A 19631-nucleotide genomic window follows, 5' to 3' on the forward strand; every position below is an offset into this window, starting at 1 on the left:
TGGCTTTGTCGAAGGGGAAGAGCGGGAACTTAGCCTTCAATACCCCGTGCTGCACGTCGACGACCACGACCCCACGTCTGAGGAGTGCTCCAGTATAGGAGCGTAGGCTGACATCAGTTAGTGTGCAGCGCGCCGATCGAAACTGCTGTTTGGACTGCTTGTAATGCAGAATTGACACCGCAGCTTCCGTGTCCAGTTCCATTTCACCAGTGCATCAGTTATCCTTAGTCCAACAAAAATGAAAGCGTGGCTTAAAGCTACTTGTTTGGAAATGCTGGTAGTCAGCGCCTTCGTCAAACATAGAGCATTTTCACACTCCGTTCTTTCGTACACCCACCATGAGATTGGTTGTTGCTGCGCCGATAGGGCATTTGTATATGTCCTTTCTTTGCACACTTATTGCAAGTATGCTGAATGCGAGGGCATACTGCATGATCATAGGGTTTACAGAACCACAGTTGTAACAAACAAGTCGTGGTTTACTGGGTGTCGCGTGCACCTCGCACAGATCAGCATGTGCCTATTTTCTCGCTCCTTCCGCTTGTTGTACTTTGCAGTCAGTGACTCCACGACTCAAGGCTAGGCGACATACTTTCGGGCTGCTTTCATGACCACGGCGCGGTCGACCACTTTCGAGAAAGTTAACTTAACGTCCTCGGTAAAGAGTACTCGCTGCACTTCCTCCCGGAGTAGTCCGCAAACAAAACGATCCCACAGCGCTTCGTCTAAATTGGCCCCAAACTGCCGGGTATCAGACAACTTGAGAGGCTCCGAAGCATATTCCGGCACAGACTCGCCTTCGTGCTGTGCTCTGCGGCGAAACTTGGCCCGTTCGCCAATCCGCCTCTCTGATGGCGCGACGGCGCATGCGCCCTGCCCTAGCCGATTAGTCACGAAACGTTTTGGAAGGGTTGCGCGCGTGGCCACGTGCTGAAAAGTCCCCCGAAATAAAAAGTGCTCGGCCGCACGCTGCTGCAAACACTCGTGCCGGTGTACCGCGTTGAAACTCTACTGGTCGCTCGACGTCGGTGCAGTGTCGAAAACGTGCGTAGCGTAAGACCGCAACTCTACTTTAAAAGAGAAAGAGGCCAGGGCATCATCCGTGTTGTTCGGACTGCACCGTGAGCCAGGCAGTGGCCGCCTTACAATGATGGCTAGAAAATTTAACGAAAAACACATGCGTTACATATGGGCGACACTTAAGTACATCACGTTGCTGACGAAGTCTTCTTGCAGTGCCGGTCCTCACTTGCTGGTGGTGGCAGCGCGTGCCTGACTGCACGTACTCGTAAGGCGTGGCAACACTGGATCGATAGGAGACCGACAAGATGCTCACTCCAACGATTGACCGACTATTGTGTGTCTCTGAAACCTTTTATTATACCAGGTCCACAGCGATGCACCCGACAAGCGCGAGTTGTACTGCGATGGGCTTTGTTGTCGACAGCACTGGCAAAATCAGCGTGCCGACCATTGTTCCACCGAAACCCGCGCAATCGGCCGTCGAACTGACAACACAATAGCGACAGAGTCTTTGTTTGAATATATAATAATTCGTGCTCAAAATGAGACCAACACTCCTACCGAGATGAAATGAACAGGCTTTGCACCCCTCGTGCTGTGCCCGTAATGTTTGAGCCAATGTCGATCCTGTTCAGCGAAGGTTAACCTGGCGCCGTCGAGTTTGTGCACCAGCTACCGGCGGACCTGAACTGAAATGTAAGCAGTTAGGTCGCACGAACCTGCTTTTATAGTTCCGTTTTGGCCTTAGCGATTTCAAATCAACTACGCTTCACTTCGCACGGCGGGTACACAGTAAGCGGTAAGCGGCGACACAGCGCTGTGCACACATCTGTACTTCACCGTACCTGTAGGCTGTCGGTCGCATTCGCTACGTATATGGGTGGGCCTGTAGGTGTTGCTTCGCTGACACATTTCTCAATTTCAGAGATGCACAGTTTGCCTCTGCGTCAAGAAGCAAACAAGAGACTGCGTATTCAGCATAAAACAGCATAAACAACCACCTCGCTAGGTTATACCAACGCCGTGAGAACGATCGAACCCGCGGATTTTTCGTGCGAGAACAACCCGGCCTACAAATGAGCACTTATGCGAGCACAGATTTCTCTAATAACGCTCCATTGCGTGCTAAAACTGTAAGTATGATGGAGTTAGAGAAAAGCGAGAATGAGTTAGTTAACAGCCCATAATATACGTATCTGGATCACAGTTGCCGCTGTTTAAGTGGTTCGGCCACTCATATTGACTCGTCTCAGGGTGAAAAAACCAGGCACATATGCGCAGATATGCATATTTTGCTACGTTTTGACATTGTTTCATATCGGCGAAGCACCTTTTTCACAAAATTTGACAAGAACAACAATCTGCGGCTGTAGATTTCGATGTAAACAAGTGCTACGATCTGATAAATCCGACGCAGAAGGCTGCGCTCGAAGACTCCTTGAATATGCAAAATGTCCAAGTAATGTGTAAAAAGAATACAAAAAGCGATGTCTATGTGTAGAAATCAGTGACAAATTTCAAGGCAACCGCGTCGCCTAACGGAACTCAGCGTGCCTTTATCGGCTGCACTGTTTGCAGAAAAGTGCACTCAGGCCTACTCACCCAATAGTCGGTGAGTGCTACATAGCTTCCAGAAACGACATTCTGTCCCGAAGAAGCCATTAATAATGGTACGCGATCCAAGAAATGTAAAGCCGACGCGCACTCAACGTGGGCGCAGGTCCACAAATCAACCGGCGAAAGCACCGGGACCCTTCCAAAACGTTTTCAGCGTGCGGCAGAGGGCAGCTCAGAAAAGTGAAAGAGCTGGATTGCGGACGGCATTGGAGCCATGTGGGCATTGAAGATGCTCTTCAGGTGCTGGAAACGTTTGACCTACGGCAGCTCACATGCGTCCAACGACTTCAGCAACCCACACGTTCGCGTTCTGATGATGCTGATGAATGCGTGCACCTTGTCGCTGTCCGGAGCATTGTTAACAATCAGAAAAAAACGTCAACCTCTCCTTGAATGCGTACATTCACTTGGGGTAATAACAAGCGACTCCATCTGACCCAGCTGTCCAGTGGACTGCATTGTCGCCTAATGGTTACCCTTCCACTGAGAGCAGCACTATCAGCACTCTTCAAAATCTGACTTCAACGGACACGTATTTCGCAACGAATTGGCTTCTTCGCCAAGCCTACGACTGCTTTAATCCCACTCTCATCGCTAAGTGTAGCGTCTCTGCCAGGGACTGAACAGGCAAGGGTTCCAATATAAAACGGCGTTTATTGCCGTTTACGGCTCGTGGTTACGGCTTATGGGCTCGTGGTTACATCAGGAATGGAACGATAACTTACAGAGCATGACATTTTGAGCACTTGTGTGCGCATGCCCACTAACGGCCGTCTGGTTATCAGGTGCGCTATTGCGGACAAACCAATTATGCCTGTGATTCGATTACATTGCGCAAACTTTGTTTTCTATAACTTTAGTGTCGTTTCTTTCTCGCTGTTTCTTGTTTCATATTCGGTAGTGTCTCCGACGTGGCGAAGACGTTTTGGCCTCTTAGTTTTGATAACCGCAAGTGACAGCACTCAAAGCGTCCTCACGCCCGCTCGACAGCCACATGTAATACACCATTGGATCATCGAATAAACACGTTTATGGCGCCGTTCCTATAGTACGATTATACTGATGTTTTCCCATGTGCTGTGTAGCGCAAGTAAGAACAGCACAAGAAACTTATTAAGCTTGTGACCCAAAGGCCTGATGCATTTGGCAGGCCGTCAGCCGTGAGTACATATTATTTCCTGTCGCCTTAACTTGTCAGATGTAAATCTTAATAGGGTTTTGACACATCACCAAACTGCCGCAGGCAAGAGAAAAGGAATCAAAACAACAAATAATTTAGTTAATTTGTATCTGACCCGGGCATATAGCGTAGCAATCGCTAATTTTACCACAACACCAACAAAGTGGCCGATTTGCAATATTTTCTCCATTTGTAATAATAACCACTGACTAAAAACTGTGCAGCTTTCTGCCGTATGAATTAGGTTGATTTCGACATTTATAAAAAACCAATTCTTGGGCACTTTACGTAAATTCTGCACTAGCATTGATTCTAAGGGTGCTTAACACAAACAGCCATGGTGCGTTTCGTTAGAAAAGTGAGACCCCAGCTGCATTGGCAGTGATTACTATTGAAGTGAGCTATTTTGCATATATTTCCCATCGAATTTACGCAAAACTCCATTTATACTATTGTCTGTGCGGATGAAATGGCATAAAAGTAGAAGAGTGTAATACAGACAGGGCCGAAAACGCTTTTAAAAATATGCAGTACGACATCTTATACGACGACGTAACTAAGGCTGCTAATTATTAAGTCTTTAAGAGTGAGCTTCATAGGGATACGCATAAAGTAGCCTCCCGAAAAAGTGTCAAGGAAGATCTGCTTTGAGAGACAAAGCAAGCGGCATGACTAGGGTCACTCGCCCCCTTTCGCGAAAGAAAATTGACGCCGACTTGAAGAGCGGTCAGGGAAGCTAGCTGCACGGAAATGCGTTGCGCTTCTCTGCATTCGTTAATTAACGACTCTATTATTTGTGGATTGTCGTTTAGACGTCGACACCTTCGCGATTAGGAAATGCTGCAACACGAAGGATTTCCACCTATATCACTTGTGGAGCGGTAGCGAAGTGTAACAGCAGCATTTATCTATTTGTGATAAGCACGCATTGTCACACAGTGTCGCGTCGAGGGGCACTGAATGAGATGCATTTTTCTTGCCTTCAAAGCCCGCATCTACGCTTATGAAGCAAAGGAGGCAATTGTTACGGCACCGATGGGCATGCCAATCGCCACCGACAGCGCCGATAGAGGCACGCTGCCCACAACACGCACAATATAAACGCTGACGCGAACGCAGTTTGTATTTAGCTGTTCAGCGTGTTATGCCCAACGTATCCTAACGTGAAACACGACAAAACATACAACAAACGTCGAACGTAATCATTAAAAAACAACAGACTCCCGGATCCATCTAACGTACCTGGAAAGAAAGTTGTAAGCAGACTTCCTACGTGCCTGTGCCAACAGCCTATAAGAAATTGGATAAATCCGATCAACATCGGTTACCACACATGCAGCACGTTGTCGCGTTTCTGTTACGGATGATCCTGAAAATAAATATTTGCGTACTTTATGTTACAGTAAACGGCCGCAAAACTTCCGACGAGATCACCATGGGGTTGGCAAGTGTCAGCCTAATCTTCGACGCCGTCCTACTGACTGGCGCAGCAAGGGTAAGGCCCTTTTTTTCGAATAGCGCGAAAGCCTCATGAATGCCAGTAGCTGTAGTTTTCTACGAGCCTATAAGATAGTGGAGTCGAATCGAATAAACGTACTAGTAGCCGCTGACCAGGAAAGTGCATTTATTTCATGCGCATAGTATACGCAAGAGCATTCGCATTCGGTAAAAAGAAAAAAAAATATTGAGTAACTCGTAGAGAGCGACGTCTCTAATGCAAGCACAGGCTATGAGTTACCGTAGTCGAGGGCTGCGAAGTATTTCGTGCACGCAGGATTCCCTACGGAACAGCATACATAAGCGCCGGAGCGCGTTGGTATTATGCCCCCACTGAAATGCGCTCGAGGCGGCCTATAATTGCGCCCTGGACCTTGTTTTCAGAAACAGGATTCCATATATACAGAGTCGGCATGGCAGGTGGCGTATTAAAGGGTAATCATATTTACATGGTTTATTCTGCCATGTTGCGTAATTTTGCGTATAGTGCGCTGCTGTTTTTACTCGAGACGTGAGGTACACTTTAGACTAGGGATATTTCTAAATGGAACTGTCTTGGAACGTATAGGTGTGCAAGTAGTTGGTCAATTTGGCAATTCTTAGCGCTAATGGGTATCCTCCTGAGCACGCTGATAATTACCTATTTATATTTATTGTCCTAGTCCTCTGAACTGTGGCCATCACTGCGGAGTGCAAGGTAAACTAAAGCAAAAGCCAGTATCCTTTAGTTTTCATTGCTTGATGACGCCGCCACACTACTCGCACGTACCAAACTCAAATAATGCGAGCTATATAAAGGCAAGAAAATAGAAGCAATAAGACAAAAGCCAGAAAATATGAACGAAATGGCCCAACAGCCGCCACGTAAAGGCGTGACGAACAATTCAAGGTGAAAAGTTACTTCTTTTTTTATTGTTGGGTTTTACGTGCCAGAACCGCACTCTCATTATGAGGTACGTCTTAGCGGGGCTGTCCGGAAACATGGACCACCTGGGCTTCTTTAAGCGGCACCTAAATCTAATTACACGGGTGTTTTCGCACTTCGCCCCCGTCGATATGCGGCCGTCGTGACCGACAGGTTCTTGAAGTCATATTTCCATACTCGAAAACAGCTGTTATGGATCGACCATGTTGCCAATTTAGTAATGTGAGACATCACCAAAGTCTTCTTTATGCGCCGCACATGTTTATTTGTGACGGAATTTCGTCCTTCTCTACGAGCGCGAAGGACGGCCAAAATGTGTGACCTCAAGAAAAGTTAAAATAAATTCTGAGGTTTAACAGGCCAAACCCACGATTCGATTGGAAGGCGCGCCTTAAAGTGTTCCCGGTGCATGGCGCACGAGCATTCTTGCATTTGTCCCATATGCCATGGATGCTGTATGTTTAATTTCAGTCAATTGTAGTCAAATTCTCTATGTCCGCCGAACAGGCAGATGTTCGGAGTCATTAGGAGACCATGAATGGTCCCTATATAAATAAGCTGTCTCCCAATTGGCCTCGTACTGCCTCAAATGCTCCTGAAAGTCTGTTCCACAAGACATAAAAATCTTAAAGAACAGGGATGAAGCCATAATGCACAAAATTAGCTGGGGCATTATTTGTAAAACAAAACAGGGCAAACAGTGCGTCATCACAGCATTTATAATATTGTATCAGACTGCGTGCAAGTTTTCAGTGGTCACATTTAACCCGTCCCTCGTGATACACGATCCACGGAAGTCAGCGCATATCCCCACAATATGATGTTAATGCAGCCTAATAAAGACTTTAGTTGACAGGGTAACGCTCTATCGCCTGACCACTTTGTAATTTCAAGTTTTCTTGCCCTATTTGCGTCATAATTGCTTACGTTAAAATGATGGACGGGAGTTCTCACCTGTATTCCCACAGGTACTCCCCACTTCAAGAGTAGATAGGTCGTCTCACCCGAGTTTTGTTTTATAGCAGGGGTAGCAGGCGCCCGTTCCTGCGCCTAGGATTGGCGTCGACGTCAGTGTAACGGAGCGAACGAGCACAGCGAAGGATGAAAAAGCGAACGCGGAGCGTGGCGAGGGTTGAGAGAGGCTAGGAAGAAAGTGGAGGAGGAGGGTGCAGCGGAGCGATGATGCGGAAAGCGGAGGAGGAGAGTACGGGGAAAGAGAGTATGGGGCGTGAGATGAAAAGCGTCTTGCGGCTACGATGGCCGCGAGACGGCGCCAGAGCAGCGCTCGTCGTCTAGGAGGTATGTCTGCGGCGGCTGCTGTGCAGCGCGCCCACGCATCACCCACACGCTGCCTCTCGCGACCTCCAGATTAGCGAGGCAGTCGCGCCACACATCGCTCAATCTGCAAAGGGGCGTACGAACGAGGTTGTCTGCGCTAGCCAATATATCACGAAATGAAAACACGTTTAGAGCTGCGCTCAAATGTCACATTATCGAACTTTTTTTTTCGTTTCAGTCATAAATAGTAGTAGTATGTAGGAGTAGTTTCAAGTTTATAAAGAATCACGGGAAGGGCTAGCAAAGTTGAAAAATATCCGAATTCAGCTACTTGTTGCCCATTCATCGAAATTTAATAAGTAAATAAACAGGCCTAATTGCAGTTCTTTAAGAAGATCACGGCAATAATTTAGGGTATATGTGTACTTATTTCCGGCTTCACGTATATATGTATATGTATTTAAACGTTGGTGATGGTGTGCACCTGCTTCTTAAGAATAATATTCTATTCATTTCTCTTGCTGGAGTCTCCTATGCGGAGGCTGTATATTGTAAAATCTTGTTCAACGACAATGGCATGTTTGCTGGTTTCTTTTATCGAGGCCCTACTGGTGGATCCGAAGGCGTGCTTGCCTTGCAGGAGTTTATGCAGTTCCACGTTCGTGCCAGTAGAGTGATCCTCATGGGGGACTTCAACCTACCAGACGTGAACTGGATTACCACGCACTGCAGTTCAGCCACAACCAATGCACTTATGGATCTAATGCTTAAATGTTAACCTTCACAGAACAGTCTACCAGCCAGCGCTCTCGCAAAGCTCTACGAATAGCATACTTGATGTCATACCCATAAGTGACCATGTCCCAGTCCACACAGTCGAAATGGCTATTATTGGTGGTATATAGCGCCATGACATACCTAAATATAAGCTCTCCATAGAAGGCAACATAACGAAACTCAACCTGGAGCGTGCTGTCCTTGATTTTTGTGAAGCAGATCATGACGCTCTTCTTACTCACCTAGGCACGAGTTTGACGTTTCTGTCCAAGCAGCTTCGGAAAGGTGTTGTGATGTCAACACGTTGTGGAATCAATTTAATTCAATCGTACTACACTGCACGGCAAACTTTATCCCAATGAAACGTTCCAAATCAAGAAAGAAAAACCCGTGAATATCCGGCGACTACCTTCAAGCAAACTGCAAAGTAAAAAGAATTAAACATACTATTAAATATAAACGCCCAAGAAGAATATAAACTGACCTCCACTCTCACTGTCTTCAGAGGAAAGTTAAAGCGTTCAAAGCAACACTGCTTCAGCATAACATTCCGGCACTTGATTACCAGCAGTCATCACAGGTTTTGGAGATACCTTCGCCTATATTCAGGTGTGTCATCTGAACGGTTTCTGGAAGAAAAAATGACTCGAGCGATCACATTCATGAACTTTTTTTTTGCAGTGTTCCCTACTGATAAACACCTACTTGCTTCCCTACTCTGTCCTCCTAAATTCTTTGATTCATCAAATATAACTATTGCTGGCGAATAGTGTGGCCACTACCTTACTATTATATACCGCAAATCACTCACGTCCGCAAAACAAACCAGTGATTGGAAAAAAGCGAAGGTGATTGCTATGCATAAATCTGGTGCCATCAACGAACCTTTTAATTATGGGCGTATCTCGCTTATCGGTGCATCGTGTTAAATATTAGAACGTATCTTCAAACACATTACTATATTTCTCGAGCGTGAACATATCTTAATACCTCAGCAGCATGGCTCTAGACGTGGGCTCTCATTAGTCACACAACTAAGCGAAGTAGTGCGTCACCTTGGGCTGAATCCAGCAAACGAAGCCAGACAGATACGATTCTTCGCGACTTAAGTAAAGCATTTGATCGCGTAAGCTATGTTAAATTAGTTGCAAAACTACAGATTGCGATTGCAGATGGCCAGATTAGGGATAGTCAGTCAGCATGGATCAAAATCTTTTTACGCATCGAACACAGTATGTTATAGTTATCAGCACTCCTTTCAGGTCTGTAGCTCTCCCCTCCGGAGTTCCTCAAAGGTGACGGGCTCATTGATATGTCTAATTTTTAATAACGACATTACTGCTAACACTGAATACGACCTTAGACTCTTCGCGGATCATTGTATTACTTATAAAAATATTATCAGGTACGCAACCCACTTATTATTAAACAGAGCCCTCGACTTGATGTCCAATTGGCGTAAAGAATGGAAAATGTCAACACTACTAAATGTGTATGTATGTCCTTTACAGCAAAAGGAAGCCCTCGGAATTTTCTCATGCTCTCGGTGGAACTCGCCTAAATAAATTAAATCACTACAAATACATAGGTTTGACATTCACTTATGACCTTTCATGGACCTTACACATTGATAATATTACCTCAGTCTCATTACGCAAACCTTTTTTCTTAGACGATGTTTACTCCTTGCAGCGAAATACACCAGACTACTAGCCCATAAAAATTTTGTTCGCTCCGGCCGTCTTAGAATACGCTAACATCATCTGGCTTCTACACACATCAACTAACATATCCAAACTAGAAAAGGAACAATAAAAAGCTGTGCGGTTCATCTCTAATAAGTACAGACCCTATGACTCCCCTACAAACCTCTTAGCTGATGCAGTCCTTAAAAGACTATCTATTAGGGCCAGACAAGCCCGATCAAAATTTATCTACCAACTAATGCACAACAGTTGCAAAATCTAGCCTATCGGGAAAAATAAACAATAATTTACATTAAACCAGTTACGCGTTGACATTGAGGCGGTAAAGTTTTCACTTCTGTCACGTGCGGTCAAGAATGGAATCTTCTCAACTCGGAGATAGTTTGCCCTCCGTCACTTTCAAGGTTCATCTACATACTATACACCCTCAAACACAGAAGACGCAACATAACATACCCGCATATCTTCACTCTAATGCTTGTGTTCGCTGCGCAAAAAATTTCTGCATTTAAAACGCTATGCTGTGGTCACTTCTTCGCTGTTATCAGTGTAACTTCTATAATTTTACATGTGTCATTCATACCCTATATTTTCATAAATTTTAGTAATACTATATTTACTACTGAGTGGTGTTTTAATGACCGAAAATACTGTATTTCACATAGTCATTGGTGATTGTTTGCAATATTTAAAGTAGATTTACTTCTTTCTTTGTTCTTACTGTATAATCCAGCATGAACTGTTTGTTTCCTTTGCGAAGTGTCTGATACAAGGCCCACCTGCTTTGGTCTCACTGAGGCTGGCAGTATCGCAAATAAATAAAATTATAAATGTTGTACGAATACAAAGATTCGAATAATAAGTGTTGTTGCTTTGCGGACTGCACGCAGCTCAAAATTTTAACAAGAATGCTGTAGTAATGACGTTTTGGATTATCTTGGTTTCTTCATTGTGTGCTTTGTAAAATGCGTATTTGATGTTCTCATATCCCGTTATGACTCTGAAAATGAACAATAGTAATATTTTTGGTCGGCTAGACTCTAGTGACTGCTGTCTGCTCGGATGGCTGCCTCATTGTTGTCTAATGTTCTGGTGACAGCTTAGACAGGGCACACCTGTGCTGAAGTACCCATGAATCCATGAGACCGTCCACTTACCTCTTAACTTGCCTTATTTATTTATTTATTTATTTATTTATACATAATGTAGACCACATAACGTGGTCCAAGTAGGACGGGCATATTTAACAAATCACATTGAGTATATGGGTGCACATACATTATGTTTTACATCCAGATACAAATAACTAGCAAAAATAGCAAAAACACAATGCAAAAACACAATAGAAAAAACACAATGGCTAAATGTATACAATGCTACGCGATGGCAAGACGATCGCACTCTGGTAGAGAATTCCATTGCGACACTGTGTGCGGGAAAAAGGAAAATTTATAAGCATCTGTTTTTGCGAAATATGGTGTTAAAGATCTTGGTTGTTGATGTCGTGTATGTCTTGTGGATAGGGGGGATAAATACAAGGAAGGATCAATAGCGAATTGCTGGTTAAGGAGAGAATTCAGGAAGCCAAAGCGAAATTGCCTTCTTCTGTACTGAAGGAGGAGTATGTTATTGGTTGTCATTAGTTCCGACGGAGAGTCTACACGACGAAATTTAGAAAAGATAAATCGAACAGCCTTTCTTTGAATTCTTTCGAGTTTATCAATGTTATGTTTTGTGTAGGGGTCCCATACTATGCTTGCATATTCTAGCTTTGGTCTGATGTACGATTGATAGCATAGTAGTTTTACATTTGGTGGTGAATTACGAAGCTTGTGTCTTAGGAAACACAACTTTCTGAAAGCAGAGGAACAAATGTTATCAATGTGTGAATTCCAGGAGAGGTTAGCAGTGAACGTTACACCTAAATATTTGTAGTTATCGACATGCTTAACTGTAGACGAACCTAGGGAGTAAGCATACTGAAAAAGGGATTTTTTTTTTCAGTTATAGAAATGGAAACTGTTTTTTGTGCATTTATGACCATGCCCAACTGGTTGCACCATTGGTATACGTAATCTAGATTTTTGTTTAGTTCTTTTTGATCATGTATGCTGCAAACCTCACGGAATAATATACAGTCATCTGCGAACAATCGAATTTGAACCGTTGGATCAATTATATCTACGATATCATTTATATAGCACAAAAATAGCAAGGGCCCTAGCACACTGCCTTGGGGCACACCCGACGTGACTGGTAGAAGGCGCGAATTTTGATCCTCGACTGTGACAAACTGCACCCGATTTCTCAGATATTCAGCCACCCAAGCGACCATCACCTTCGGAAGACCAATGTTGTTTAGTTTATAGATTAGTTTGTCATGAGGAACTTTATCAAAGGCCTTACAGAAATCTAAAAAAATTGTGTCAATCTGAATATTATTAACAAGACCTTTGGCAAACTCATACGTAACAGTGACGAGTTGCGTCACTGTCGAATACTTCTTTCTAAAGCCGTGCTGAAAACTTGTTAATATGGAGTGTTTGTCAAGGAATTCTGTAATTTGAGTGGCTATAATATGTTCTATAAGTTTACAACATGAGGAAGTTAAAGATATCGGTCTGTAGTTAGATAGTAATAATCTGTCGCCTTTTTTGAAGATAGGGATTACTCGGGCCGTCTTCCAGTCACGCGGCAAGGTTGCTGTTGACAAGGAACTATTAAAAATAATAAAAAGGAACTTCGCAACGCATTCGGCATATCGTCGAAGAAACACATTTGGAAGATCATCAGGACCGCAACATTTTTTCGTAATTAAGTTTAAAAGCATAGAAACCAAACCAGGATATGAAATAAAATTGACTTCGTATGGTTGAAATGACATCGCGGTAAGTGTACATGGTCCGGATACTGAAAACACGCTATGAAAATAGGCATTAAAATGATTTGCTATATCTTCATAATTTGTGACTATGCTACCGTCAACTGATATCTTTGAAACTGCTTTCTTGGTTTCACTAAGATAATTCCAGAACTTGGAAGGATCATTCTTTATAAAAGGGGCATTACAGTTTTAAAGTAGTAGTCCTTTGCGTGATGCATCGCTTGTGCAAGGATTCTTTGGTGATCGCCGATAACACTGCACTGCGCATGCTGCTTTCTTAGCCGTTTAACTTTTCTCTTCAATTTAATGATTTCGCGAGTCATCCAGGGTGTACGCCTATGTGTTTGTTTGCGTTTGCTGGGTATAAAGTTGCTCATACAATAATGACACGTTTCAACAAATTTGTCCCAAAGAGCGCCCGTGTTTGTGGCGCCGTCATCAAAGTCAGCAAGTACGGTTTCCATGTATTCAAGCACACGAGCATCGTCAGCTCGGGAATAGTCCTTAAAATACCGAACGGGAGATTTCTGGTAGCTACTGCATTTAAAAAGAGGAATTGACAAGCTTACAAGTTCATGATCGGACAGCCCTTGTTCCACTAGAACGGTATGTTCTGGAAAAGCCCTATTTACAAATACCAAATCTAGAACCGAGCTTGCATGTCCTTGTACGCGTGTGGGCTGTTTGATTATTTGAGTAGGTCGTGAGCGAGCATGATCTCAAAAAAAAATGGCTGTGGCTTAGGTAAGGTTAAGCCCAGGATGCGAAGCATACTAGCCTTTATTTTAGTTGTTGAACCACTGTTTAGCTTGGTGAACTGCTGTTGCTTGGCTATATTTGGTTCGGCTAGACGAAGAAACAACTCATGCGTTACTCTGCTTCGCCTTGGACGCCCCGCATCGGACGCGGTGAGCGTCGAACAACGCAGCGTTCGGCGCGGCAACGAAATGTGCGCCTGAGCAAGCGACGCACGCCTGAGCCTTAGAAACAGATCGTTTCTAAGGCAACACCGCATTCACTAGAGGCGCTTTTGTACCGCTTTGAAGCATCGTACTCGTGGCTCAGTGGTAGCGTCTCCGTCTCACACTCCGGAGACCCTGTTTCGATTCCTACCCAGCCCATCTTGCAAGAGTTGAGCCAAAGCCACTTCTCCTCTGTCGTGACGTCACGGTGTCACGTGGTATTCAAGGCGACACCGCCGCGCCTGAGGAGCTGGGTTGAGCTCTCGTAATATGCTTCGCATAAAATGATGTTAGCGTTTTTACTGGCCTGGGAACAGGACAGTCCCTCCCAGTCCACACTTGGCAAATTAAGGTCACCAATCATACAAGAGATGAATCCAAATGCTCTATAAATAGGCTATAATTACTCATACTGCGATGTCATGATTGAAATCCGCAATGAAATTTCGAAATTCCTTAAGACGCTCCAGATCGAGTAAAATCATAGTTTTGCCACTCATAGAGCCTAAAATTTGATATAGCTTTCAGAGCTGTGCGTTAAGCTTCCAATCGAGCTTCTTGATGAGACCTGTTAACTATGGTTGTGCCAGTCTGGTGGACATCCATGTTTACTTGGTCACTTGATCCAGATGAGTTGCGTGTGTATTAAGAACCAAAGTATCGCATTTGGTTTTGGCCCCTCTGTCATCTTGGTCCGCTGCGCGGCAGCGAATTGTCGCGCCACCACAAGGCTCTCTTGGAAGGGGAGTACGCTGCAATTGTACAGTGCAGCAGAAAATTGTTTACAATGTTACTTATGTGACTTCATGAGCTTACCCATTAACAAAACTTGCAGTGTCGCTACTGGATCTGGCCTCTTTTATAGAACATTTTTGGTAATTGAAAGTCGCAATGGCCACAAAAACGTAAAATATCTATAAAATATTACGAATGCACTTCGCAGCGCGTCGATGGATGTGGCGTATTGTGCATATTTACAATGTAGCGCGTTCTATAACACTGAATGATTGGTCCAGGGATGTGAAATGTTGGCGTACATTTGGAGAACCCAGTGCGTCAAAATTTACTGCAAATGTGCATTAAGAGGAACCTTATAGCCCTGGTTAGGTTTCGAAAGTTCCCGTAGTTTGTTATTACCCTTGTTTCCCATTGAACAGTAGTATTGCTACAGCAATAGCACGTACCTTCGAGCCACATTCACGCTGTAAGCGCCGCCGCCTTGGTAGTACTGTTACTTTATCAACAGCGCGCGTGCGGCCCTCATACAGATGATTGGATGATCTTCATAACCGCGGCGCTGGCGTTGCCGAGTAAACTGGACGCCCTGCTCGGCTGCGGGAGGTGCATGCTTCGATCCCCACTGGCGTACACTCATCAGTTTGTATTATAAAACCGGCACAAACAGCCACCCAGCCGGGCATCCGGCTCTCCCGTAGTGCGTTAATTGGAAGAGAAGAAAAGTGGGGCAAGCCCATGCCGCCATCTTCTTAACAGGTGTCCTTCCAAGCATTTGGAACTCCCGTAATGCCGAGCACATGCCGGGGGCGCACGTGCACCTATTTTACCGGTAGATATACCTTAATACAGCCCTCGTATGCCTCCCAAAGCGGCGGTGGATGGTCGGGTATTTATACAAAGCTGTTGTGGAGAGGAGGGCCGCCCAGAGACGCTCGCAAATTTCTATAGGGCCCCTTTTCAAAAGAAAAACTCTTACGAACAACCGAGTTCTAGGTCGGGGTGTATCTGCACCCAAAAGAAAAACCGGTCGCACTCGGATTTGAACCCAATGCCTCCTGCATACGAAGCGGATGCCCTACTATTTCAACGCAATACCAAAGCGAAGTGGAGTCATCATCAAGGCTCCTCTGAATCGGCTCGTTGGTCGAGCCGAGGCAGCGTTCTGCCTTCCGGTGCGGGCATGGCCGTCGTGCGCACGCACGCTATACGCTATTCCTCCTCAGCTGCTGCGTGAATGCGCGGGTCATAGCTGAACGGACACTAAGCGTCAAGGTAATGTTATCTGATATTTTACTGGGCGCCGACTAATGTCGAAGGTTTTCGGTCGATCTCAACTCATTCACCACCCAGACGAGACACTTGCAGCGTCACTGGCGACCTTCCTCATCGCACCAGTATTTCGAGACGTCTGGCAGCTGCCGGGCCACTGACTCTTCTGCGCATCAGGAGTCGCCTTGCGTACTAAGTCGCTCCAGCGTGTCCCACACGCATATATTTAGAACACTGTCCGGCCAGTTCAAGCGCAACGCTAAGCATTGTTATTACTGTCAATGCTCTGCACGTTGGGCTAAACTGGCAAATTTTGCCTTGCACTCTGCAAATAATTTATAACCACGCCATCCTTGCATTAGGAAATAGGAACGGATTGCCACTGCTGCCTTGTTAATGACTTTCGCCATCCGACACAGGTAGGTGTTGCAATGAATTCTGATCTTTGTTTTCTGAGTCACCGTCTTTAGTTTGTGGCCGCATTCGTTTTTCTAGTTCTGTGTTGCGCGACCTCTCTCGGGCTAAATTGGAAGGTGGTATCATGCAAAAGCGGACACGTGTAGTATATTCGGAGATGACTAAGCGAATTGTATAGTAGGTTTTACTCGAATACGAAATATTTCATCTGCATTTACCTGAAAGAGAATCGCACATCCTCGGCGTGTGTTTTCAGGAGAACGGCTTGACGATCCAAATTGCAGGCCTTTGGGGTTCCATCGACTGTGTCATCGACGGTGTGATTGGTTTCCTCTCGGCGAACTACACCTTGCCTGTCTTCGTAAGCAATTTTCCATGGGCTCTTAAATTTCAGTATTCAAGCCAGGTCTATCGTGTTCTGCTCTTTTTTTTTTAGATTACCGCAGCATGTGTCAAAGAAAATGGAACGCTTGGTTACATTTTCTGGAAGTACTGCACTTTCCTACATTCGGAGATATTACGTTCGAGCATTCTCATTTTGCTTTAGTCTACTGCTTGATTTGCTGCTGTAAGCGCCGATCCCCTTGCGTACAATTCCTTATTCTAGAATCATTCTAGAATATTCACATCATTCTAGAATATAGCACTGTGAGTGTGGCGCGCAATAAATGTGAAAGTAACACTCTAGTATTCTCGTACGTGATGCATTAAAAGAATACATGTATCCGTAGCACCAAGTACCAGCAGCAATAAATCTTCTATTAGCCTCCCGGCCTTCTCACCTTGACGTACGATTGTACAACTGTGCCCGTTTCACAATCTCTGCAACAATTTTCCCAACTGTGTAACAGACTTCTTTTCCTTCCTCAGTGCACTTCCCGTCTAATTTTAAACAACTTAAGGGTACAGCGTCTTCGTGGAACTACCATCGCATATCATAAATCTTTCCTGCCCATCACAATAGAGAACTGGAACCAGCTGCCACAATCAATAGTTAATAAGCACGATGGCCCAAAATTTAGGCACTTACTGGGAGCGCATTTCAATTTGATCACCTTATTCACACTTGTGCCACGTTTTGTTTTTTACTAATATATATTTCCTTTTATTTCTTTATTTTTATTCTCTTTAACGGCCCCGCCACTTTTGTTATCATGACTACTTTGTGTTGCTGTTTTCGTCCCTCACCCCATTATGTAATACACCTAAATGGGCATGTAAGGAATAATAAATGATGATGATGATGATTCTAAGCATAGTAAACCAGTATGATGTGGGTAGACTAATTTTGATGCACCCGTGTACCAATGATCTTCACGAGACAAAGCTATGTCCATGTACATAGTTGGCACGTGATGTCACCACTATGCCCCATCGAAGCAGCGGTCTTATTGGAGTCCCTACTTTTAATGCATAGATGGCTACGGCGCCGCACGAGCTTGCGTCAGATTTGGCCAAGCTTGACAATCACGCTCCATCTGTGTGAGTTCTCACTGGCGTTCGAGCAGCCGCGCTTTTCAAGTAATAAACAGTTTACTAAACAGTTTATGCTATAAAACATGGAATACCTCTTGCTTCATTCTGTGAAACATTGGCGGTCTTCCTGGTTGCAAAATCAAAGTATATTTAGATGGCTTTGCGGTTTTCTAGGCGTAACGACACCAGCCGCTAAAGCAGAGCAGTTCAACTTGTCGCATCATTCCGAAATAATTCAATCTGAGCGCTTGATACGACAAAAGGCGCGAATGTGTGGTGTTGTCGACCCGTATGCTCTGCTGACGCGCTCTGACACGGCGACAGACATCAACCCTCCACCTGAAGAGACGCACCGGGAGATCGTCAACTGACTTGGCCACCCTTTCCCCGTAAACAAATTCGGCCAAGGGAGAATAATTGCTTCTTTTTGGCGAAGTAAGCGCAACACCGTGCTCAGGTGGTGGCTGGTCTTCCAATGCGTCGCTTCTCTCAGTGCCGACCATCTCCGTGGCCACCGCCACCACCGCACCGAGCCTAGTTTTTCCGTTCATTCTCTTTTCGCACAACCGTAGCCAGAAGGGCCCTCGTGAATGTGGGCTGTATACCAGCAAGAGAGCAGTCGCCCAATCTGGACTCGCCTCCACCCTCACCTTAGATGACCGACCTACGAATGCAAATAACGCTGTTCACGCGCTCTGTTACGGCAATTCGTTCAGCAAGAAAAAAGAAAAATTTTTTCCAGCTCACTGAATCTGGAACTGGCGCCGCACACTCTGCCATTGGCATTCTCGGGATTAAGATCGGCGCGCATGCCAGCCACAACCAGCACCGCTTCGCGCTAAGCGTCATCGTGCGTTCGCAGTGTTTGTTTACGACAACGCGCAGCTGGAAGAGGTTAGCGTTCCTTGATTCGCGTCTCGTGATCGTTTTACTGCGGTTTCGAGCGCCTAAATACTTTGCGCAGAGCCGTAGCCGTCTACAGTGAGAGTAGAAACCCACTTGCGCTCGTTCACTGCCGAGCAAGCCGCGCTGCGGTAGTCTTGTACTATGGCTGAACGGTGTACCGGAACTCCTGGCAACGAATTCTTGGTCGCGTATGTGCACGTGACCAGAGAAACATTTCGACTTATCGACCTTGTTGCCTCACGTGTCTGTGCCCTACTACAAGCGGAAAAATTTTATCACTGGATATTATGCAGCATAGCCGCCTAGTAGAGCGTGTGGGTTGAAGTACACAAAATTAATAGCTAAACGTCGTTACGCCGCTGCAAAAAAAACAATAATAGTAATAATAATAATAATAAAGAACCTGTTTCTTCAAGAATATAAAAAAAACGAATGTGCGTCTCAGGCGTTTTAAAGCATGCTTACAGCGCTAAGACAGACGAGTAAATACACCAACTCAAAAAAGCGGTCCTTTTTCACTGTAAAAAAAAAATAATAATTGAAGCGGTCTGCGCTGGACGCATGAAAGAAGACGAAGGAAGGTGCTAGGGGAGAAGTGAGAAGGAAGAAGTTGGAATAAAATGGCGGACGACACCCGTCTCACTTAGATGATGTCATTTCTGTTGCCGTTCTAGTTAGGAACGCTACATTTTGGCGCAGCCGACAGTTTTCGAAGACCAGCGATGCGGGTGACGTTTTTCGTCGACCAGGCGTCATCAGAGTCTGTTGTGTTCACCCGATACCAAGTGCACGGTGAGCCAGCGACGGACCTTCCTCTTGAAGTTAGTTCTACCGCGCTGATCAACGTGGTACTGCAACAAGCTGCAATCAGCCGCCAAGCCCTCGTGCAAACAGGATCGGTGACAGTGAATCTACAACTGCAGACACTGAGCGAACTCGTTCTGGAACCCATACGACGTGGCACCCTCAAAGAGGA

General features: G+C 45.1%; 1 protein-coding gene across 3 annotated transcripts in view; it reads left to right on the forward strand.

The window, feature by feature from the left end:
- The window catches only part of LOC135909530 (uncharacterized), an 85190-nt gene that overhangs the window by 29778 nt on the left and 35781 nt on the right, over nucleotides 1-19631 (forward strand). For 2 of the 3 annotated variants that reach the window (XM_065441513.1, XM_065441514.1), the window contains exon 4: nucleotides 5224-5315. In XM_065441513.1, coding sequence (XP_065297585.1) covers nucleotides 5224-5315 — 92 coding nt within the window. Of the gene's footprint in view, nucleotides 1-5223; nucleotides 5316-16529; nucleotides 16635-19631 lie in introns of all 3 variants that reach the window. The other variant, XM_065441510.1, reaches the window with a different exon arrangement.

This window comes from Dermacentor albipictus, chromosome 5 (assembly GCF_038994185.2).
Source record: "Dermacentor albipictus isolate Rhodes 1998 colony chromosome 5, USDA_Dalb.pri_finalv2, whole genome shotgun sequence".
In the NCBI taxonomy this organism is placed as follows: Eukaryota; Metazoa; Arthropoda; class Arachnida; order Ixodida; family Ixodidae; genus Dermacentor; species Dermacentor albipictus.